Source organism: Pristiophorus japonicus, chromosome 27 (genome assembly GCF_044704955.1).
Source record: "Pristiophorus japonicus isolate sPriJap1 chromosome 27, sPriJap1.hap1, whole genome shotgun sequence".
NCBI classification, from domain to species: domain Eukaryota; kingdom Metazoa; phylum Chordata; class Chondrichthyes; family Pristiophoridae; genus Pristiophorus; species Pristiophorus japonicus.
This window is the reverse complement of record NC_092003.1, coordinates 3,203,350-3,227,079: the sequence shown is the minus strand read 5'-3', so window position 1 is coordinate 3,227,079 and position 23,730 is coordinate 3,203,350. Positions and strand designations below refer to the sequence as shown.

General features: G+C 53.9%; 2 protein-coding genes across 6 annotated transcripts in view; both read right to left on the bottom strand.

Moving 5' to 3' along the window:
• sf1 (splicing factor 1) overlaps nucleotides 1-7,854 on the bottom strand; it is a 42,077-nt gene extending 34,223 nt beyond the window's left edge. For 2 of the 3 annotated variants that reach the window (XM_070868122.1, XM_070868124.1), the window contains exon 1: nucleotides 7,624-7,854. In XM_070868122.1, coding sequence (XP_070724223.1) covers nucleotides 7,624-7,693 — 70 coding nt within the window. In that variant the 5' untranslated portion in view covers nucleotides 7,694-7,854. The remainder of the gene's footprint in view (nucleotides 1-7,623) is intronic. The other variant, XM_070868123.1, reaches the window with a different exon arrangement.
• A 3,715-nt stretch (nucleotides 7,855-11,569) lies between these two features.
• The window catches only part of map4k2 (mitogen-activated protein kinase kinase kinase kinase 2), a 97,631-nt gene continuing 85,470 nt past the window's right edge, over nucleotides 11,570-23,730 (bottom strand). For all 3 annotated transcript variants that reach the window (XM_070868119.1, XM_070868120.1, XM_070868121.1), the window contains 4 exons: nucleotides 19,693-19,779; nucleotides 16,899-16,969; nucleotides 15,013-15,068; nucleotides 11,570-11,843 (listed from right to left, as the gene is read on the bottom strand). In XM_070868119.1, the coding sequence (XP_070724220.1) occupies nucleotides 11,756-11,843; nucleotides 15,013-15,068; nucleotides 16,899-16,969; nucleotides 19,693-19,779 (302 nt within the window). In that variant the 3' untranslated portion in view covers nucleotides 11,570-11,755. The remainder of the gene's footprint in view (nucleotides 11,844-15,012; nucleotides 15,069-16,898; nucleotides 16,970-19,692; nucleotides 19,780-23,730) is intronic.

The window sequence follows — 23,730 nt, the reverse complement described above, 5'->3', positions numbered from 1 at the left end:
TCAGAAGGCTTTCGACAAGGTCCCACACAGGAGATTAATGTGCAAAGTTAAAGCACATGGGATTGGGGGTAGTGTGCTGACGTGGATTGAGAACTGGTTGTCAGACAGGAAGCAAAGAGTAGGAGTAAATGGATACTTTTCAGAATGGCAGGCAGTGACTAGTGGGGTACCGCAAGGTTCTGTGCTGGGGCCCCAGCTGTTTACATTGTACATTAATGATTTGGACGAGGGGATTAAATGTAGTATCTCCAAATTTGCGGATGACACTAAGTTGGGTGGCAGTGTGAGCTGCGAGGAGGATGCTATGAGGCTGCAGTGTGATTTGGATAGGTTAGGTGAGTGGGCAAATGCGTGGCAGATGAAGTATAATGTGGATAAATGTGAGGTTATCCACTTTGGTAGTAAAAACAGAGAGACAGACTATTATCTGAATGGTGACAGATTAGGAAAAGGGGAGGTGCAATGAGACCTGGGTGACATGGTACATCAGTCATTGAGGGCTGGCATGCAGGTACAGCAGGCGGTTAAGAAAGCAAATGGCATGTTGGCCTTCATAGTGAGGGGATTTGAGTACAGGGGCAGGGAGGTGTTGCTACAGTTGTACAGGGCCTTGGTGAGGCCACACCTGGAGTATTGTGTACAGTTTTGGTCCCCTAACTTGAGGAAGGACATTCTTGCTATTGAGGGAGTGCAGCAAAGGTTCACCAGACTGATTCCCGGGATGGCGGGACTGACCTATCAAGAAAGACTGGATCAACTGGGCTTGTATTCACTGGAGTTCAGAAGAATGAGGGGATCTCATAGAAACGTTTAAAATTCTGACGGGTTTAGACAGGTTAGATGCAGGAAGAATGTTCCCAATGTTGGGGAAGTCCAGAACCAGGGGTCACAGTCTAAGGATAAGCGGTAAGCCATTTAGGACCGAGATGAGGAGAAACTTCTTCACCCAGAGAGTGGTGAACCTGTGGAATTCTCTACCACAGAAAGTTGTTGAGGCCAATTCATGTAGTCCTTACTACTAGGGGGATCAAGGGGTATGGCGAGAAAGCAGGAAGGGGGTACTGAAGTTGCATGTTCAGCCATGAACTCATTGAATGGCAGTGCAGGCTCGAAGGGCCGAATGGCCTACTCCTGCACCTATTTTCTATGTTTCTATGTCTATATAATATATAATATAGAGGATAATATATATATAATATATATGAACATAAGAATGTTCACACAAGAATATACACTAACACACACACACAAAGAGGATATACATTATATACAGACTATATATATATATATATATATATAAAACAGGATATACATACACACTATATATATAGTCTGTGTAGAGGATATACATTATACACAGACTATAAAAAAACAGAGGATATACACACACACACATATATATATATAAAAAATATAACAAAGATGACAAATGAGGATATACATTAATGTATATCTATATATATATATATATATGATAACAAAGAGGATATATATATATAGACTATTTAAAACACTATATATATAAAAAACAATGATATAAATTAAGAGGATATACATTTATATATATATCTATATATATATATATACGATATAAATGTATATCATATATATAGATATATAATGTATATCGTATATATATATATATAGATATATAATGTATATCGTGTATATATATATATAGATATATAATGTATATCATATATATATATATATAATGTATAATATATATATAGATATACAATGTATATCATATATAGATATATATCATATATATAGATATATAATGTATACCATATAGATATATATAATGTACATCATATATAGATATAGATGTCTAATGTATATCATATATATATAGATATATAATGTATATCATATATATACCATATATATACAATGTATATCATATAGATATATAATGTATACCATATATAATGTATAGCCAAACTGGAAGCAATACGGTGGAGGAGGATTTCCTGGAATGCATAAGGGATGGTTTTCTAGACCAATATGTCGAGGAAACAACTAGGGGGGGGAGGCCATCTTAGACTGGGTGTTGTGTAATGAGAGAGGATTAATTAGCAATCTCATTGTGCGAGGCCCCTTGGGGAAGAGTGACCATAATATGGTGGAATTCTGCATTAGGATGGAGAATGAAACAGTTAATTCAGAGACCATGGTCCAGAACTTAAAGAAGGGTAACTTTGAAGGTATGAGGCATGAATTGGCTAAGATAGATTGGCTAATGATACTTAAGGGGTTGACTGTGGATGGGCAATGGCAGACATTTAGAGACCGCATGGATGAATTACAACAATTGTACATTCCTGTCTGGCGTAAAAATAAAAAAGGGAAGGTGGCTCAACCGTGGCTATCAAGGGAAATCAGGGATAGTATTAAAGCCAAGGAAATGGCATACAAATTGGCCAGAAATAGCAGCGAACCTGGGGACTGGGAGAAATTTAGAACTCAGCAGAGGAGGACAAAGGGTTTGATTAGGGCAGGGAAAATGGAGTACGAGAAGAAGCTTGCAGGGAACATTAAGGCGGATTGCAAAAGTTTCTATAGGTATGTAAAGAGAAAAAGGTTAGTAAAGACAAACGTAGGTCCCCTGCAGTCAGAATCAGGGGAAGTCATAACGGGGAACAAAGAAATGGCAGACCAATTGAACAAGTACTTTGGTTCAGTATTCACCTAAGGAGGACACAAACAACCTTCCGGATATAAAAGTGGTCAGAGGGTCTATTAAGGAGGAGGAACTGAGGGAAGTCTTTATTAGTCGGGAAATTGTGTTGGGGAAATTGATGGGATTGAAGGCCGATAAATCCCCAGGGCCTGATGGACTGCATCCCAGAGTACTTAAGGAGGTGGCCTTGGAAATAGCGGATGCATTGACAGTCATTTTCCAACATTCCATTGACTCTGGATCAGTTCCTATCGAGTGGAGGGTAGCCAATGTAACCCCACTTTTTAAAAAAAGAGGAGGGAGAGAGAAAGCAGGGAATTATAGACCGGTCAGCCTGACCTCAGTAGTGGGTAAAATGATGGAATCAATTATTAAGGATGTCATAGCAGCGCATTTGGAAAATGGTGACATGATAGGTCCAAGTCAGCATGGATTTGTGAAAGGGAGATCATGCTTGACAAATCTTCTGGAATTTTTTGAGGATGTTTCCAATAAAGTGGACAAAGGAGTACCAGTTGATGTGGTATATTTGGACTTTGAGAAGGCTTTCGACAAGGTCCCACACAGGAGATTAATGTGCAAAGTTAAAGCACATGGGATTGGGGGTAGTGTGCTGACGTGGATTGAGAACTGGTTGTCAGACAGGAAGCAAAGAGTAGGAGTAAATGGGTACTTTTCAGAATGGCAGGCAGTGACTAGTGGGGTACCGCAGGGTTCTGTGCTGGGGCCCCAGCTGTTTACATTGTACATTAATGATTTAGACGAGGGGATTAAATGTAGTATCTCCAAATTTGCGGATGACACTAAGTTGGGTGGCAGTGTGAGCTGCGAGGAGGATACTATGAGGCTACAGAGTGACTTGGATAGGTTAGGTGAGTGGGCAAATGCGTGGCAGATGAAGTATAATGTGGATAAATGTGAGGTTATCCACTTTGGTGGTAAAAACAGAGAGACAAACTATTATCTGAATGGTGACAGATTAGGAAAAGGGGAGGTGCAACAAGACCTGGGTGTCATGGTACATCAGTCATTGAAGGTTGGCATGCAGGTACAGCAGGCGGTTAAGAAAGCAAATGGCATGTTGGCCTTCATAGCGAGGGGATTTGAGTACAGGGGCAGGGAGGTGTTGCTACAGTTGTACAGGGCCTTGGTGAGGCCACACCTGGAGTATTGTGTACAGTTTTGGTCTCCTAACTTGAGGAAGGACATACTTGCTATTGAGGGAGTGCAGCGAAGATTCACCAGACTGATTCCCGGGATGGTGGGACTGACCTATCAAGAAAGACTGGATCAACTGGGCTTGTATTCACTGGAGTTCAGAAGAGTGAGAGGGGACCTCATAGAAACGTTTAAAATACTGACGGGTTTGGACAGGTTGGATGCAGGAAGAATGTTCCCAATGTTGGGGAAGTCCAGAACCAGGGGTCACAGTCTAAGGATAAGGGGTAAGCCATTTAGGACCGAGATAAGGAGAAACTTCTTCACCCAGAGAGTGGTGAACCTGTGGAATTCTCTACCACAGGAAGTAGTTGAGGCCAATTCACTAAATATATTCAAAAGGGAGTTAGATGAAGTCCTTACTACTCGGGGGATCAAGGGGTATGGCGAGAAAGCAGGAAGGGGGTACTGAAGTTTCATGTTCAGCCATGAACTCATTGAATGGCGGTGCAGGCTAGAAGGGCTGAATGGCCTGCTCCTGCACCTATTTTCTATGTTTCTATATATACACAATGTATATCCACATATATATATACAATGTATATCCATATATATATATATACACACACAATGTATATATATATATATATATATATAGTCTGTGTGTAGAGGACATTCTATACACACAGACTATATTATATATATATATATATATATAAATAAAGAGAGAGTATACACACACACAGATTTTATATATATATATATATATATATATATAAATAGAGAGTATACACACACACAGAGGATATATAGGAGTGTAAGACACACACAGAGGATATATAGGAGTGTAAGACACACACAGAGGATACATGAGAGTGTAAGACACACACAGAGGATATATAGGAGAGTGTAAGACACACACAGAGGATATATAGGAGAGTGTAAGACACACACAGAGGATATATAGGAGAGTGTAAGACACACAGAGGATACATGAGTGTAAGACACACACAGAGGATATATAGGAGAGTGTAAGACACACACAGAGGATATATGAGTGTGTAAGACACACAGAGGATATATAGGAGAGTGTAAGACACACACACAGGATATATAGGAGAGTGTAAGATACACAGAGGATATATATGAGAGTGTAAGACACACACAGGATATACAGGAGAGTGTAAGACACACACAGGATATACAGGAGAGTGTAAGACACACACAGAGGATATATATGAGTGTGTAAGACACACAGAGGATATATAGGAGAGTGTAAGACACACACAGAGGATATATAGGAGAGTGTAAGACACACACAGAGGATATATAGGAGAGTGTAAGACAAACAGAGGATATATAGGAGAGTGTAAGACACACACAGAGGATATATAGGAGAGTGTAAGACACACAGAGGATATATAGGAGTGTAAGACACACACAGAGGATATATAGGAGAGTGTAAGACACACAGAGGATATATAGGAGTGTAAGACACACACAGAGGATATATGAGTGTGTAAGACACACACAGAGGATATATAGGAGAGTGTAAGACACAGAGGATATATAGGAGAGTGTAAGACACACAGAGGATATATAGGAGTGTAAGACACACAGAGGATATATAGGAGAGTGTAGGACACACACAGAGGATATATAGGAGAGTGTAAGACACACACAGAGGATATATAGGAGAGTGTAAGACACACGCAGAGGATATATAGGAGAGTGTAACACACAGAGGATATATAGGAGAGTGTAAGACACACACACAGGATATATAGGAGAGTGTAAGACACACACACAGGATATATATGAGAGTGTAAGACACACAGAGGATATATCGGAGAGTGTAAGACACACACAGAGGATATACAGGAGAGTGTAAGACACACACAGAGGATATACAGGAGAGTGTAAGACACACACAGAGGATATATAGGAGAGTGTAAGACACACACAGAGGATATATATATATATGAGTGTAAGACACACACACAGGATATACAGGAGAGTGTAAGACACACACACAGGATATACAGGATAGTGTAAGACACACACACAGGATATATAGGAGAGTGTAAGACACACACAGAGGATATACAGGAGAGTGTAAGACACACACAGGATATACAGGAGAGTGTAAGACACACACAGAGGATATACAGGAGTGTGTAAGACACAGAGGATATATAGGGAGAGTGTAAGACACACACAGAGGATATATAGGGAGAGTGTAAGACACACAGAGGATATATAGGGAGAGTGTAAGACACACAGAGGATATATAGGGAGAGTGTAAGACACACAGAGGATATATAGGGAGAGTGTAAGACACACACAGAGGATATATAGGAGAGTGTAACACACACAGAGGATATATAGGAGAGTGTAAGACACACACACAGAGGATATATAGGAGAGTGTAAGACACACACACAGGATATATAGGAGAGTGTAAGACACACACAGAGGATATATAGGAGAGTGTAAGACACACACACAGGATATATAGGAGAGTGTAAGACACACACACAGGATATATAGGAGAGTGTAAGACACACAGAGGATATATAGGAGAGTGTAAGACACACAGAGGATATATAGGAGAGTGTAACACACACAGAGGATATATATGAGAGTGTAAGACACACAGAGGATATATAGGAGTGTAAGACACAGAGGATATACAGGAGAGTGTAAGACACACACAGAGGATATATAGGAGTGTAAGACACAGAGGATATACAGGAGAGTGTAAGACACACACAGAGGATATATAGGAGAGTGTAAGACACACACAGAGGATATATAGGGAGAGTGCAAGACACACACAGAGGATATATAGGAGTGTAAGACACAGAGGATATATAGGAGAGTGTAAGACACACACAGAGGATATATAGGAGAGTGTAAGACACACACAGAGGATATATAGGAGAGTGTAAGACACACACAGGATATATAGGAGAGTGTAAGACACACACAGAGGATATATAGGAGTGTGTAAGACACACACAGAGGATATATAGGAGAGTGTAAGACACACAGAGGATATATATGAGAGTGTAAGACACACAGAGGATATATAGGAGAGTGTAAGACACACACAGAGGATATATAGGAGAGTGTAAGACACACACAGAGGATATATAGGAGTGTAAGACACACACAGGATATCCAAGCTCTCAGGCAGGCCAGCGAGGGACGAGCTCCCAGGTGTTTGAGTGACGCTGACGGGAGGATTTATTGAAAGGCCGGGAGAGGTGATGTAGACACAGAATGGAGGCAGGGCGCGGCCTAGTGCGGAGAGCGGGATCCCCGGCCTTTCCTGGGGGCTCCCCCATCCCCCCCCCCTTTGTTTTTTTTAAACCGAGTTAAACGGGTTGTGAAGCGCCCCCCCCCCCCAGCCGCGGAGCTGAGGTAAAGCCCCCCCCGCCCCCCCCGCTTTCTCCATTAGTCCATCCCTCCTCCTCGGGGAAAACAAAATTAAACAGAAAAAAAAAGAATCGACACAAAATGGCGGCCGGCGGAGAGAGAGAGAAAAAAAATCATCGTCTTCTCCCCGACACCAGCGGGCAGACGGAAGTCCCGCCCCCATCCATCCATCATCATCATCCCGCCCCCTCCGCGCGACTCGACGTCCCATTGGCCCGCCGCGCGTCAGTCAAACCCGCCGTCGCTCGCCATTGGCCGCCGGCGGCTGTCAGTCGGCGCGACCGGAAGTGGAGGGAGGAGGGGGAAGGAAGAAGGCGGGGAATGGCGGCCGTGCCGACCTTGCTCACCTCGCTCCCGCGGCGCCTGACCGAAGGAAGACATCATGTAGAAGCGGCCCGGCTCCTCCATCAGGTGAGCTGGAGGGAGTTTTTTTATCAAACGACGCGATAGATAAAGAAGAGGCGGGCGGGGGGTTTCCTTCAGCGATTCGGGGGCCGTTTCTGGCGACGCGGCGCTTTCCTTTTCCCCCCCCTTCCAAAGGCCGACCTTCGCCTCAATCCACGCCTGCGCCCTGCCCACCGCGTGCCCGCCCCCTTCTCCCTTCCTCCGCTCTCATTGGCCGCCGCCGGCAGCCCGCTGCCTTCCCATTGGCCGCCCGCCCACGTCCGTCAAACGACGTCGCGCGCGGACACTTACCCGCCCCTTTTCTCCGCCCCCATTGGTCGGCGCGGCTGGCCCCCCCCCCACCCCTACCCGCCCTCGTTCTGATTGGCCGTCCACCCACGTCCGTCAAAGCACGTGGCGCCGGAGACACTCGCCGCCCCCTTTTCTCCGCCCCACCCACCCCACCATTGGTCGGCGGTGATTGAACCCGCTGCCTTTTCATTGGCCGCCCACCCACGTCCGTCAAAGCACGTGGCGCCGGAGACAATGGCCGCCCCCTTTTCTCCAACCCCCCGATTGGTCGGCGCTGCTGGCCCCCCCCCCCGCCCTCGTTCTGATTGGCCGTTCCCCACGTCCGTCAATCGACCTCGTGCTCAAGACTGTCGCCGCCCCCCCCCCCCCCCCCTTTTTGTTCCGCGCTGATTGGACGGGACGATCCTCTCCTTTTCTGATTGGCCTCTCCCCCCCACGTCGGTCAAAAGACGTCACAATCGGCCGTTCAGCCCGCCTCTCTGATTGGACCACTGGCCAAACGCTTGTTTCCCCTTTTTCGGAGCGGCCGCTGCCCACGTGCGCCAGCCCCGCTCCGCGCGCCGATTGGCCAGCTGCCTTCGCCCTTGCCTCGCCGATTGGTCGCGGTGGCCGCACGTCACGTCGGCTCAGCGGAGGAAGCCAATGGCAGGGCGAGGCTGGGCAGGAGGTAAATCTATTGTTTGACAGGCGCTGGGCAGGCTGGGGAAAGCAGGCGGGAGGGAGCAATAGGGGGGATGAAATGGTTGCCATGGTGAGGGGAGAGGGGCTGGGGGGGGCATCCAGTGTACGGACTACGTCGCATTCTCTCCGTCTCCACCTTCCGCCCCGGCGCGCCCAATATCGGGGCCGCGTCGCCGAATTAACGTTTGCGTCACGCCACCGATCTCCGGTGTTTACATCAGAAACAGGAGCAGGAGTCGGCCATTCGGCCCCTCGAGCCTGCACCGCCAGGCAATATGACACTCAGTTGGGTGGCAGTGTGAGCTGCGAGGAGGATGCTATGAGGCTGCAGAGTGACTTGGATAGGTTAGGTGAGTAGGCAAATGCATGGCAGATGAAGTATAATGTGGATAAATGTGAGGTTATCCACTTTGGTGGTAAAAACAGAGAGACAGACTATTATCTGAATGGTGACAGATTAGGAAAAGGGGAGGTGCAAAGAGACCTGTGTGTCATGGTACATCAGTCATTGAAGGTTGGCATGCAGGTACAGCAGGCGGTTAAGAAAGCAAATGGCATGTTGGCCTTCATAGCGAGAGGATTTGAGTACAGGGGCAGGGAGGTGTTGCTACAGTTGTACAGGGCCTTGGTGAGGCCACACCTGGAGTATTGTGTACAGTTTTGGTCTCCTAACCTGAGGAAGGACATTCTTGCTATTGAGGGAGTGCAGCGAAGGTTCACCAGACTGATTCCCGGGATGGCAGGACTGACATATCAAGAAAGACTGGATCAACTGGGCTTGTATTCACTGGAGTTCAGAAGAATGAGAGGGGACCTCATAGAAACGTTTAAAATTCTGACGGGTTTAGACAGGTTAGATGCAGAAAGAATGTTCCCAATGTTGGGGAAGTCCAGAACCAGAGGTCACACAGTCTAAGGATAAGGGGTAAGCCATTTAGGACCGAGATGAGGAGAAACTTCTTCACCCAGAGAGTGGTGAACCTGTGGAATTCTCTACCACAGGAAGTAGTTGAGGCCAATTCACTAAATATATTCAAAAGGGAGTTAGATGTGGCCCTTACGGCTAAAGGGATCAAGGGGTATGGAGAGAAAGCAGGAAAGGGGTACTGAGGGAGTGATCAGCCATGATCTTATTGAATGGTGGTGCAGGCTCAAAGGGCCGAATGGCCTGCTCCTGCACCTAGTTTCTATGTTTCTGTGAAGTTCAGCGCAAGCTCGAGGAACAGCACCTCATCTTTCGTTTGGGCACTTTACAGCCTTCTGAACACAACATGGAGTTCAACAATTTCAGAGTGTAACCCCTGCCCCTCTCTTTGCCCACGGCAGCTGTCGATGATTCTCCATTTACACCCTCTATAGACACATCTTTTGTTTCTTAACTTGTCCCATTCCCATCTCCTTTTGTCTCGAATCTCTCCTGCCTCCCACCCTGTCACACACCTTCCCTTTTGTTCTTCCCCCCCCTCCCCTCCCCCTTCCCTCCCTCCTCCCCCTTTCCCTGCCCCTCCTCCCTTCCCTGCCCCTCCTCCCCGCTCCTCCCCCTTTCTATGCCCCTCCTCCCTTCCCCCTCCCTGCCCCTCCCCTTTCCCAGTCGCTCCCCTCCCCCTCCCCTACACTTGCTTAAAACCTGTTCCACCTCTCTCACTTTTCCCAGTTCTGACGCAGGGTTGTTGACCCGTTACATTAACTCGGTTTCTCTCTCCACAGACGCTGACCGACCCGCTGAGATTACCAGCATTGTCTGTTTTTATTCCTGTCCAGGGACTGCCAGCCCGATATTATTAAACGTTTGGTATGTGCACACACTTTACTCATAACCTTTAAAAACATGCTTTTGTCTAACTTACCGTAGACGTAGAGAATGTTTCCCCTTTTGGGGGAGAGCAGAACTGGGGGCCACCAATATCAGACAGTCACTGATAAACCCAATGGGGAATTCAGGAGAAACTTCTTTACCCCGAGAGCGGTGAGAATGTGGAACTCGCTGCCACAGGGAGGGGTTGAGGTGAATAGTATCGATGTATTTAAGGGGAGGCTGGATAAACACATCAGAATCAGGAGCAGGAGTTGGCCATTCGGCCCCTCGAGCCTGCTCCACCATCCAATCAGATCGGGGCTGACCTTCGACCTCAACTCCACTTTCCCGCCCGATCCCTCGATTCCCTTAATATCCAAAAATCTCCCGATCTCGGCCTCGAAGACTGAGCCTCCACGGCCCTCTGGGGCAGAGAATTCCAAAGATTCACCCCCCTCTGAGTGAAGAAATCCCTCCTCATCTCCGTCCTAAATGGCCGAGCCCTTATCCTGAGACTGTGACCCCTGGTTCTAGACTCCCCAGCCCCGGGGGGGAAACACCCTCCCTGCATCTACCCTGTCAAGCCCTGTAAGTATTGTGTGTGTTTCAATGGGATCACCCTCTCATTCTTCTAAACTCCAGAGAATATCGGCCCAGTCTGCTCAATCTCTCCTCATAGGACAATCCCCCCCATCCCAGGAATCAGTCTGGTGAACCTTCGCTGCTCTCCCTCTGTGGCAAGTATATCCTTCCTCAGACCAAAACTGCGCGCAGTACTCCAGCTGTGGCCTCACCAATACCCTGTATAACTGGAGCAAGACTTCCCTGCTTTTATACTCCATCCCCTTTGCAATAAAGGCCAAGATACCATTGGCCTTCCTGATCACTTGCTGTACCTGCATACTAACCTTTTGTGTTTCATGCACAAGTAACCCCCAGGTCCCGCTGTACTGCGGCACTTTGCAATCTTTCTCCATTTAAGAAATATTCCTATTTTGCCTCCCTAAGAGGATAACCTCCAATTTCCCCACATTAAACTCCCGTGTACCACCCAACTAACTGCCTGCTCACCGAACCTGCGACCTGTCAGATCCACCAATGACGGCTCCGTCTGATGTTTAGCTTTTATTTAATGCACACATTTACACGGCCCTTAAATAATAATTAACAAAAGACTTTTCCGACTTCGGAGCAAAGTTTCCCCTCCTCCTCCTCCTCTGAGAGTCGCACACGCTGGCACCCCCAACATCTGGGGGGGGGGGGGGGTCATTGGTGTATTTCTCCCCTTGCCCCTGGAGTCAGTAGGTGCTCTCGTGCCCCGTCAGGATGTAGAGGTTGCCGTGAGCTGCCGGGTTGGCTGTAGGCGTGCTCTCCAGAATAATATCCCTGTGGGAAGAGAAGCATCGACATCAGGAGGTAATAGTGTGACACACGGCACAGGAGGATCCCATGGAGCCCGTGCTGTGCCGGCTCTGTGACAGAGCGATCCAATCAGTCCCACTCCCCCCCCCCCCCCCCTGCTCTCTCCCCACAGCCCCGGCACATTTCACCTGTCCCAGTATTTATTGAATATATTTTGAATTGTTACACACAATTAGCCCTGGTTAGACCATACCTTTTTTTGAATTTGTTCCCTGGGATGTGGACGTCGCTGGCCAGGCCCAGCATTTATTGCCCATCCCTAATCGCCCCTTGAGAAGGTGGTGGTGAGCCGCCTTCTTGAACCGCTGCAGTCCGTGTGGTGAAGGTGCTCCCACAGTGCTGTTCGGGAGGGAGTTCCAGGATTGGGACCCAGTGACGATGAAGGAACAGCCGATATATTCCCAAGTCGGGATGGCGTGTGACTGGGAGGGGAACGTGGAGGGGGTGGTGTTCCCATGGACCTGCTGCCCTTGTCCTTCTAGGGGGTAGAGGTCACGGTTTGGGAGGTGCTGCCGAAGAAGCCTTGGCGAGTTGCTGCAGTGCATCTTGTAGACGGTGCACACTGCAGCCAGGGGGCGCCGGTGGTGGAGGGAGTGAGTGTTGAAGGTGGTGGAGGGAGTGAGTGTTGAAGGTGGTGGAGGGAGTGAGTGTTGAAGGTGGTGGAGGGAGTGAGTGTTGAAGGTGGTGGAGGGAGTGAGTGTTGAAGGTGGTGGAGGGAGTGAGTGTTGAAGGTGGTGGAGGGAGTGAGTGTTGAAGGTGGTGGAGGGAGGGAGTGTTGAAGGTGGTGGAGGGAGGGAGTGTTGAAGGTGGTGGAGGGAGTGAGTGTTGAAGGTGGTGGAGGGAGTGAGTGTTGAAGGTGGTGGAGGGAGTGAGTGTTGAAGGTGGTGGAGGGAGTGAGTGTTGAAGGTGGTGGAGGGAGTGAGTGTTGAAGGTGGTGGAGGGAGTGAGTGTTGAAGGTGGTGGAGGGAGTGAGTGTTGAAGGTGGTGGAGGGAGTGAGTGTTGAAGGTGGTGGAGGGAGTGAGTGTTGAAGGTGGTGGAGGGAGGGAGTGTTGAAGGTGGTGGAGGGAGGGAGTGTTGAAGGTGATGGAGGGAGGGAGTGTTGAAGGTGGTGGAGGGAGGGAGTGTTGAAGGTGGTGGAGGGAGTGAGTGTTGGAGGTGGTGGGGAGCGTGTTGATCCAGCGGAGCACTGTGAGCAGTACTGGGCCACCACTCCTTAGGGAGGGTATATTGGTCTTGGAGGGAGTGCAGCTGGGGTTTACCAGAATGTTACCCGCACTCCAAGGGTTAAGTTACGAGGAGATTACACAAACTGGGGTTGTGTTCCCTGGACTGTAGAAGGTTAAGGGGCGATCGGATCGAAGTTTTCAGGGTATTAAGGGGAACAGAGAGGGGTAGATCGAGAGACACTATTGCCGCTGGTCGGACGAGGGGCACAGTCTGAAAGTTACAGCCAGACCTTTCAGGATTGACATTAGGAAACATTTCGACACACACACAGGGTGGGAGAGGTTTGGGACTCTCTCCCGCAAACGGCAATCGGTCCTGGGGGTCAATTGTTCATTTTAAATCCCAGATTGATAGCTTTCTGTTAACCAAAGGTATTCAGGGTTATGGGCCAAACGCGGGTCAGTGGAGTTAGGTCACAGACCAGCCATAAACTGGTTGAATGTCTGAGAGTCTCCTCCTGTTCCTAATGTAACAGGCTCGAGGGGCTGAATGGCCTCCTCCTGTTCCTAATGTAACAGGCTCGAGGGGCTGAATGGCCTCCTCCTGTTCCTAATGTAACAGGCTCGAGGGGCTGAATGGCCTCCTCCTGTTCCTAATGTAACAGGCTCGAGGGGCTGAACGGCCTCCTCCTGTTCCTAATGTAACAGGCTCGAGGGGCTGAACGGCCTCCTCCTGTTCCTAATGTAACAGGCTCGAGGGGCTGAATGGCCTCCTCCTGTTCCTAATGTAACAGGCTCGAGGGGCTGAATGTGCTCCTCCTGTTCCTGTGTAACAGGCTCGAGGGGCGGAATGGCCTCCTCCTGTTCCTGTGTAACAGGCTCGAGGGGCTGAATGTGCTCCTCCTGTTCCTGTGTAACAGGCTCGAGGGGCTGAATGGGCCTCCTCCTGTTCCTGTGTAACAGGCTCGAGGGGCTGAATGTGCTCCTCCTGTTCCTGTGTAACAGGCTCGAGGGGCTGAATGTGCTCCTCCTGTTCCTGTGTAACAGGCTCGAGGGGCTGAACAGCCTCGTTCTGTGGTGTATCACCCAACAGAAGGGATGTCGGGGTGAGGGGGGGTTGAGATTTCCCCTTTAGAGAGGTTTTGGCTGCAGTTGTGGTTTTCTCAGAGTCCCTGCAGTTCTCATGTTCCACCAGGAGATGGTGGTGTTGCTCCATCGATTTTTCCCCTTTAAAATCTGCCTTCAGTTGCTCCTCGGGGTAATGTGTGGGGAGGGGGTTGTCGCTGCCTTGGCAGCAGGGAGGGGCGTGGTGCCCATACATGGGTCACCGGCACGTTCTCCCCACACCCCTGGCCCAAACCCCCCCCCCCCCCCCCACCCAGACGAATGAGGGTAGAATGACCTTCCCCAGCTGTTATCCCTTCCCCACCCCCCTCACAACATTCTCGCGTTTTCCTCTCCGGGAGTCACTGCCTCGCGGCTTTCTGCGCCCCCTCCCACCCCACCCCGCCGTTTCCAGACGCGAGTGCGGCCGGCTATTCGACTGCAGGGGCGTCACAGGAGTCAGTGGGAAGGTGGGAGTCACGGGGTGTTAGGGGGAGCGGGGATCAGGAGTGATCACAGACCCGTCCCGACAGCTCAGGGGTCACCCCCCCCCCCCCCCACCCCCCACCCCACCCCCGGCTGAAGACGGCTTGCTCTCCCCCGGCCCCCTCAACCAGCAACAGTATCTGGGATCCTTCTGCTCGGTTTGCCTCAGCACCGCACCGAGGACCTGCGATCGATTGGGCCGCTGATTGGCTGTTGCTACGTGCCGATGACCCCCCTGCCCAATCGGCAGGGGGTGGTGGGGGGAGGCGCTCTGGGCTAATCCGGATTGAGCAAGCTGCCTCTCTCCTATCCCCCCCCCTTGCCCCCCGGGGTAAGCCCCACCGATACAGGACACTGCCGACAGACAGATCCTCACCTCTGGGTGCCCAGCACACGGAACATCCGACTCTCGTCCGTTATCTCCTGGGTGATCTGCAGCGGGAAATTAAGATCATTGTTACCCACTGTTCTCATCATCCCGCAGTTCATTTCGTTTCAACTCTGCAGAACTTCAGGTCTTTCGACATCTCTCCAATGCCTTTCACCCCCCTCAGGACGTCCCAAAGCGCCTCACAGCCCGTGAAATACTTCTTCAAAGTGCGCTCACTGTTGTAATGTGGGAAACGCCAATTTGCGCACAGCAAGCTCCCACACACAGCGATGTGATAATGACCCAGATCATCTGTTGCGAGACGTTGGATAAGGAATAAATATTGAATGCGTTTATTTGTACCGTAAAAATGGCCGCCACTTGTCCCTGATTGGTCCCCTTGGAGGATAAGCTGTACCCTGAAGTTTCCCTGGAAAGTGTAACCCCAGCCCAGCCCAAGCTCTCACTCACTTCGCAAATTTAATTCGATCCATTTTGACTTCTAGAAGCCACAAGGGATAGATCTCCCCAGAAGCCACCAAGTGCCAGGCACAGCTTTACCCCAGTGCAAGTGTCCCCCCCCCATCGATCCCGACAGTGCGGCGCTCCCTCAGTACTGCCCCTACGACAGTGCGGCGCTCCCTCAGTACTGCCCCTACGACAGTGCGGCGCTCCCTCAGTACTGCCCCTCCGACAGTGCGGCGCTCCCTCAGTACCGCCCCTCCGACAGTGCGGCGCTCCCTCAGTACTGCCCCTCCGACAGTGCGGTGCTCCCTCAGTACTGCCCCTCCGACAGTACGGCGCTCCCTCAGTACCGCCCCTCCGACAGTGCGGCGCTCCCTCAGTACCGCCCCTCCGACAGTGCGGCGCTCCCTCAGTACTGCCCCTCCGACAGTACGGCGCTCCCTCAGTACTGCCCCTCCGACAGTGCGGCGCTCCCTCAGTACTGCCCCTCCCACAGTGCGGCACTCCCTCAGTACTGCCCCTCCCACAGTGCGGCACTCCCTCAGTACTGCCCCTTCCACAGTGCGGCGCTCCCTCAGTACTGCCCCTCCGACAGTGCGGCGCTCCCTCAGTACTGCCCCTCCGACAGTGCGGCGCTCCCTCAGTACTGCCCCTCCGACAGTGCGGCGCTCCCTCAGTACTGCCCCTCCGACAGTGCGGCGCTCCCTCAGTACCGCCCCTCCGACAGTGCGGCGCTCCCTCAGTACCGCCCCTCCGACAGTGCGGCGCTCCCTCAGTACCGCCCCTCCGACAGTGCGGCGCTCCCTCAGTACTGCCCCTCCCACAGTGCGGTGCTCCCTCAGTGCGGTACTCCCTCAGTGCGGTACTCCCTCAGTACTGCCCCTCCAACACTCCCTCAGTACCGCCCCTCCCTCAGTACTGCCCCTCCAACACTCCCTCAGTACTGCCCCTCCAACACTCCCTCAGTACTGCCCCTCCAACACTCCCTCAGTACTGCCCCTCCAACACTCCCTCAGTACCGCCCCTCCCTCAGTACTGCCCCTCCAACACTCCCTCAGTACTGCCCCTCAAACACTCCCTCAGTACTGCCCCTCAAACACTCGCTCAGTACCGCCCCTCCCTCAGTACTGCCCCTCCCTCAGTACTGCCCCTCCCTCAGTACTGCCCCTCCCTCAGTACTGCCCCTCCCTCAGTACTGCCCCTCCAACACTCCCTCAGTACTGCCCCTCCAACACTCCCTCAGTACCGCCCCTCCCTCAGTACTGCCCCTCCAACACTCCCTCAGTACTGCCGCTCCAACACTCCCTCAGTACCGCCCCTCCCTCAGTACTGCCCCTCCAACACTCCCTCAGTACTGCCCCTCCAACACTCCCTCAGTACCGCCCCTCCCACCAGTATTGTACCCCAGTGATGTTTAAATCCATTACCTCGTTGGACTGTAGGCTCTGTCCTTGCATTCCATGTCTCCAAAACGCTAGCACACTGTCCTGCAGGCAAACTACATGATGGAAGACGGGTGAATGAGTAAGTGTATAACAGTCCCGTCCACCCTAACCCTGGCCCTACCCGGTCTCGTACATCGAGAAGGCTACAGGAAGTACAATGCCCCACACAGGGCCCGACAGTCACACGCTCGGGAGGCTCGGGAGGCAAGACCAGACGAAGCAAGGACGGGATGGGTCAGCTGACACCGAGCTGTGTGTTTAACGGAGAGGCGCAAACTGCTCCAGAAACTTAGTGACAGCACTGCGTCAGCCAATGAGTTGGAGGCGGGGAGGGGCTTACGGCAGGACTCGGGGCGGAGGAGCGGCCAGAGATCGGGGCGGAGGAGCGGCGAGAGATCGGGGCGGAGGAGCGGCCAGAGATCGGGGCGGAGGAGCGGCGAGTGATCGGGGCGGAGGAGCGGCGAGAGATCGGGGCGGAGGAGCGGCGAGAGATCGGGGCGGAGGAGCGGCCAGAGATCGGGGCGGAGGAGCGGCCAGAGATCGGGGCGGAGGAGGGGCGAGAGATCGGGGCGGAGGAGCGGCGAGAGATCGGGGCGGAGGAGCGGCCAGAGATCGGGGCGGAGGAGGGGCCAGAGATCGGGGCGGAGGAGCGGCCAGAGATCGGGGCGGAGGAGGGGCGAGAGATCGGGGCGGAGGAGGGGCGAGAGATCGGGGCGGAGGAGCGGCGAGGGATCGGGGCGGAGGAGGGGCGAGGGATCGGGGCGGAGGAGCGGCCAGAGATCGGGGCGGAGGAGCGGCGAGAGATCGGGGCGGAGGAGCGGCCAGAGATCGGGGCGGAGGAGCGGCCAGAGATCGGGGCGGAGGAGCGGCCAGAGATCGGGGCGGAGGAGCGGCGAGAGATCGGGGCGGAGGAGCGGCGAGAGATCGGGGGGGAGGAGGGGCGAGAGATCGGGGCGGAGGAGTATCGAGAGATCGGGGCGGAGGAGCGGCCAGAGATCGGGGCGGAGGAGCGGCCAGAGATCGGGGCGGAGGAGCGGCGAGAGATCGGGGCGGAGGCGCGGCCAGAGATCGGGGCGGAGGAGGGGCGAGGGATCGGGGCGGAGGAGGGGCGAGAGATCGGGGCAGAGGAGGGGCGAGAGATCGGGGCGGAGGAGCGGCGAGAGATCGGGGCGGAGGAGCGGCGAGAGATCGGGGCGGAGGAGTATCGAGAGATCGGGGCGGAGGAGTATCGAGAGATCGGGGCGGAGGAGTATCGAGAGATCGGGGCGGAGGAGCGGCCAGAGATCGGGGCGGAGGAGCGGCGAGAGATCGGGGCGGAGGAGCGGCGAGGGATCGGGGCGGAGGAGCGGCGAGAGATCGGGGCGGAGGAGCGGCCAGAGATCGGGGCGGAGGAGGGGCGAGTGATCGGGGGCGGAGGAGCGGCGAGGGATCGGGGCGGAGGAGCGGCCAGAGATCGGGGCGGAGGAGCGGCGAGAGATCGGGGCGGAGGAGCGGCGAGAGATCGGGGCGGAGGAGCGGCGAGGGATCGGGGCGGAGGAGCGGCCAGAGATCGGGGCGGAGGAGCGGCGAGTGATCGGGGCGGAGGAGCGGCCAGAGATCGGGGCGGAGGAGCAGCGAGAGATCGGGGCGGAGGAGCGGCGAGAGATCGGGGCGGAGGAGCGGCCAGAGATCGGGGCGGAGGAGCGGCCAGAGATCGGGGCGGAGGAGGGGCGAGGGATCGGGGCGGAGGAGGGGCGAGGGATCGGGGCGGAGGAGCGGCCAGAGATCGGGGCGGAGGAGGGGCGAGTGATCGGGGGCGGAGGAGCGGCGAGGGATCGGGGCGGAGGAGCGGCCAGAGATCGGGGCGGAGGAGGGGCCAGAGATCGGGGCGGAGGAGCGGCCAGAGATCGGGGCGGAGGAGCGGCCAGAGATCGGGGCGGAGGAGCGGCGAGAGATCGGGGCGGAGGAGCGGCCAGAGATCGGGGCGGAGGAGGGGCCAGAGATCGGGGCGGAGGAGGGGCCAGAGATCGGGGCGGAGGAGCGACCAGAGATCGGGGCGGAGGAGCGGCCAGAGATCGGGGCGGAGGAGCGGCGAGAGATCGGGGCGGAGGAGGGGCCAGAGATCGGGGCGGAGGAGGGGCCAGAGATCGGGGCGGAGGAGCGACCAGAGATCGGGGCGGAGGAGGGGCGAGAGATCGGGGGCGGAGGAGCGGCCAGAGATCGGGGCGGAGGAGGGGCGAGGGATCGGGGCGGAGGAGCGGCGAGTGATCGGGGCGGAGGAGCGGCGAGAGATCGGGGCGGAGGAGGGGCGAGGGATCGGGGCGGAGGAGCGGCGAGAGATCGGGGCGGAGGAGCGGCCAGAGATCGGGGCGGAGGAGGGGCGAGTGATCGGGGCGGAGGAGCGGCGAGAGATCGGGGCGGAGGAGCGGCCAGAGATCGGGGCGGAGGAGCGGCCAGAGATCGGGGCGGAGGAGCGGCGAGAGATCGGGGCGGAGGAGCGGCCAGAGATCGGGGCGGAGGAGCGGCCAGAGATCGGGGCGGAGGAGCGGCCAGAGACAACAAACGGTACTCCATGACGGAAACTACAGCCACCTCTCCCGACAGTGGCAGGGTGAATGCGGAGAGGGGGGAAACGTTTACTCGGTGTGAACGGTGTGTTGTGGATCCGATCCCAGCCAATCACAGCAGGGCGGGGGCTCCGGGGTGTGATTGACGGGGCGATGACCCAATCATCTCCCCTCCGGCCGGGGAACACCAGGAGTTGACTGAAGACCCTCCCACACACGGATACACTTACCGACTGTCTGAACGCAGAATCGGAAGGTCAGTTCGGTCGCCATTCTGTGACTCAGCTCTCCGCGCATGTTGACAATCTTCACACAATCTGCGGAGAACCAGAGGCACTTAGTCAGGACTCCCATCTCCACACGGCCTGTCACCACCTCAACACGGGGCTCAAAGCGCTTCACAACCAGTGATTATTCTTTTTTTGAATAGTGGTCGCTGTTATGTTGGAAACGCGGCAACCAATTTGCGCACAGCAAGCTCCCAAAAACAGCAAAGACCCTGGGGGTGCGTCAGTGCAGCCTTCGGCCGCCTGAGGAAAAGAGTGTTTGAAGACCAGGCCCTCAAATCCACCACCCAGCTCATGGTCTACAGGGCTGTAGTGATACCCGCCCTCCTGTATGGCTCAGAGACATGGACCGTGTACAGTAGACACCTCAAGTTGCTGGAGAAATACCACCAACGGTGTCTCCGCAAGATCCTGCAAATCCCCCGGGAGGACAGACGCACCAACGTTAGCGTCCTCGACCAGGCCCAACATCCCCAGCATCGAAGCACTGACCACACTCGACCAGCTCCGCTGGGCAGGTCCACATTGTCCGCATGTCCCCCAGACACGAGACTCCCAAAGCAAAGCGCTCTACTCGGAACTCCTTCACAGCAAACGGGCCAAAGGTGGGCAGAGGAAACGTTACAAGGGACCACCCTCAAAGCCTCCCTGATAAAGTGCAACATCCCCACCCACACCTGGGAGTCCCTGGGCCCAAAGACCAGTCCGCCCTAAGTGGAGGAAGTGCATCCGGGAGGGCGCTGAGCACCTCGAGTCTCGTCGCCGAGAGCGTGCAGAAACCAAGCGCAGGCAGCGGAAGGAGCGTGCGGCAAACCAGTCCCACCCTCCCCTTCCCTCAACCACTGTCTGTCCCACCCTCCCCTTCCCTCAACCACTGTCTGTCCCACCCTCCCCTTCCCTCAACCACTGTCTGTCCCACCCTCCCCTTCCCTCAACCACTGTCTGTCCCACCTGTGACAGGGACTGTGGTTCCTGTATTGGACTGTTCAGCCGCCTAAGGACTCGTGTTTAGAGTGGAAGCAAGTCTTCCTCGATTCCGAGGGACTGCCTGTGATGATGATGACGACAAGTCAGGAGCAATATTCCTGATGGAACACTCCCCACTTTGCCTGGGTGAGTTGCAGCTCCAACACTCCCAAAGCTCAACACCATCCAGGACAAAGCAGCCACTCGATCGACACGCTCCCCCCCACCTTCAACACTCACTCCCTCCACCACCTTCAACACTCCCTCCCTCCACCACCTTCAACACTCCCTCCCTCCACCACCTTCAACACTCACTCCCTCCACCACCTTCAACACTCACTCCCTCCACCACCTTCAACACTCCCTCCCTCCACCACCTTCAACACTCACTCCCTCCACCACCTTCAACACTCACTCCCTCCACCACCTTCAACACTCACTCCCTCCACCACCTTCAACACTCACTCCCTCCACCACCTTCAACACTCACTCCCTCCACCACCTTCAACACTCCCTCCCTCCACCACCTTCAACACTCACTCCCTCCGCCACCTTCAACACTCACTCCCTCCACCACCTTCAACACTCACTCCCTCCACCACCTTCAACACTCCCTCCCTCCACCACCTTCAACACTCCCTCCCTCCACCACCTTCAACACTCCCTCCCTCCACCACCTTCAACACTCACTCCCTCCACCACCTTCAACACTCACTCCCTCCTCCACCTTCAACACTCACTCCCTCCACCACCTTCAACACTCACTCCCTCCACCACCTTCAACACTCACTCCCTCCACCACCTTCAACACTCACTCCCTCCACCACCTTCAACACTCCCTCCCTCCACCACCTTCAACACTCCCTCCCTCCACCACCTTCAGCACTCACTCCCTCCACCACCTTCAACACTCACTCCCTCCTCCACCTTCAGCACTCACTCCCTCCACCACCTTCAACACTCACTCCCTCCACCACCTTCAACACTCACTCCCTCCACCACCTTCAACACTCACTCCCTCCACCACCTTCAACACTCACTCCCTCCACCACCTTCAACACTCACTCCCTCCACCACCTTCAACACTCACTCCCTCCACCACCTTCAACACTCACTCCCTCCCTCCCTCCACCACCTTCAACACTCACTCCCTCCACCACCTTCAACACTCACTCCCTCCACCACCTTCAACACTCACTCCCTCCACCACCTTCAACACTCCCTCCCTCCACCACCTTCAACACTCCCTCCCTCCACCACCTTCAACACTCACTCCCTCCACCACCTTCAACACTCACTCCCTCCACCACCTTCAACACCCCCTCCCTCCACCACCTTCAACACTCACTCCCTCCCTCCACCTTCAACACTCCCTCCCTCCACCACCTTCAACACTCACTCCCTCCACCACCTTCAACACTCACTCCCTCCACCACCTTCAACACTCACTCCCTCCACCACCTTCAACACTCACTCCCTCCACCACCTTCAACACTCACGCTCCCCACCACCTTCAACACTCACTCCCTCCCTCCCTCCACCACCTTCAACACTCACTCCCTCCACCACCTTCAACACTCCCTCCCTCCACCACCTTCAACACTCACTCCCTCCACCACCTTCAACACTCACTCCCTCCACCACCTTCAACACTCACTCCCTCCACCACCTTCAACACTCACTCCCTCCACCACCTTCAACACTCCCTCCCTCCACCACCTTCAACACTCACTCCCTCCACCACCTTCAACACTCACTCCCTCCACCACCTTCAACACTCACTCCCTCCACCACCTTCAACACTCACTCCCTCCACCACCTTCAACACTCACTCCCTCCACCACCTTCAACACTCACTCCCTCCACCACCTTCAACACTCACTCCCTCCACCACCTTCAACACTCACTCCCTCCACCACCTTCAACACTCACTCCCTCCACCACCTTCAACACTCACTCCCTCCACCACCTTCAACACTCACTCCCTCCCTCCACCACCTTCAACACTCATTCCCTCCCTCCACCACCTTCAACACTCATTCCCTCCCTCCACCACCTTCAACACTCACTCCCTCCCTCCACCACCTTCAACACTCATTCCCTCGCTCCACCACCTTCAACACTCATTCCCTCCCTCCACCACCTTCAACACTCACTCCCTCCACCACCTTCAACACTCACTCCCTCCACCACCTTCAACACTCACTCCCTCCCTCCACCACCGGCGCCCCCTGGCTGCAGTGTGTACCATCTACAAGATGCACTGCGGCAACTCGCCAAGGCTTCTTCGACAGCACCTCCCAAACCGTGACCTCTACACCCTAGAGAGACAAGGGCAGCAGGTCCATGGGAACACCACCCCCTCCACGTTCCCCTCCCAGTCACACACCATCCCGACTTGGGAATATATCGGCCGTTCCTTTATCGTCGCTGGGTCACAATCCTGGAACTCCCTCCCTAACAGCACTGTGGGAGCACCTTCACCACACGGACTGCAGCGGTTCAAGAAGGGGGCTCACCACCACCTTAAGGGGCAATTAGGGACGGGCAATAAATGCTGGGCCTTCCCAGCGACGCCCACATCCCGGGAACAATTTTTTTTTTTTTTTTTTTAAGTGTAGAGGGAGCTTTACTCTGTATCTAACCCCGTGCTGTACCTGCCCTGGGAGTGTTTGATGGGACAGTGTAGAGGGAGCTTTACTCTGTATCTAACCCCCTGTACCTGCCCTGGGAGTGTTTGATGGGACAATGTAGAGGGAGCTTTACTCTGTATCTAACCCCTTGTACCTGCCCTGGGAGTGTTTGATGGGACAGTGTAGAGGGAGCTTTGCTCTGTATCTAACCCCCTGTACCTGCCCTGGGAGTGTTTGATGGGACAGTGTAGAGGGAGCTTTACTCTGTATCTAACCCCGTGCTGTACCTGCCCTGGGAGTGTTTGATGGGACAGTGTAGAGGGAGCTTTACTCTGTATCTAACCCCCTGTACCTGCCCTGGGAGTGTTTGATGGGACAGTGT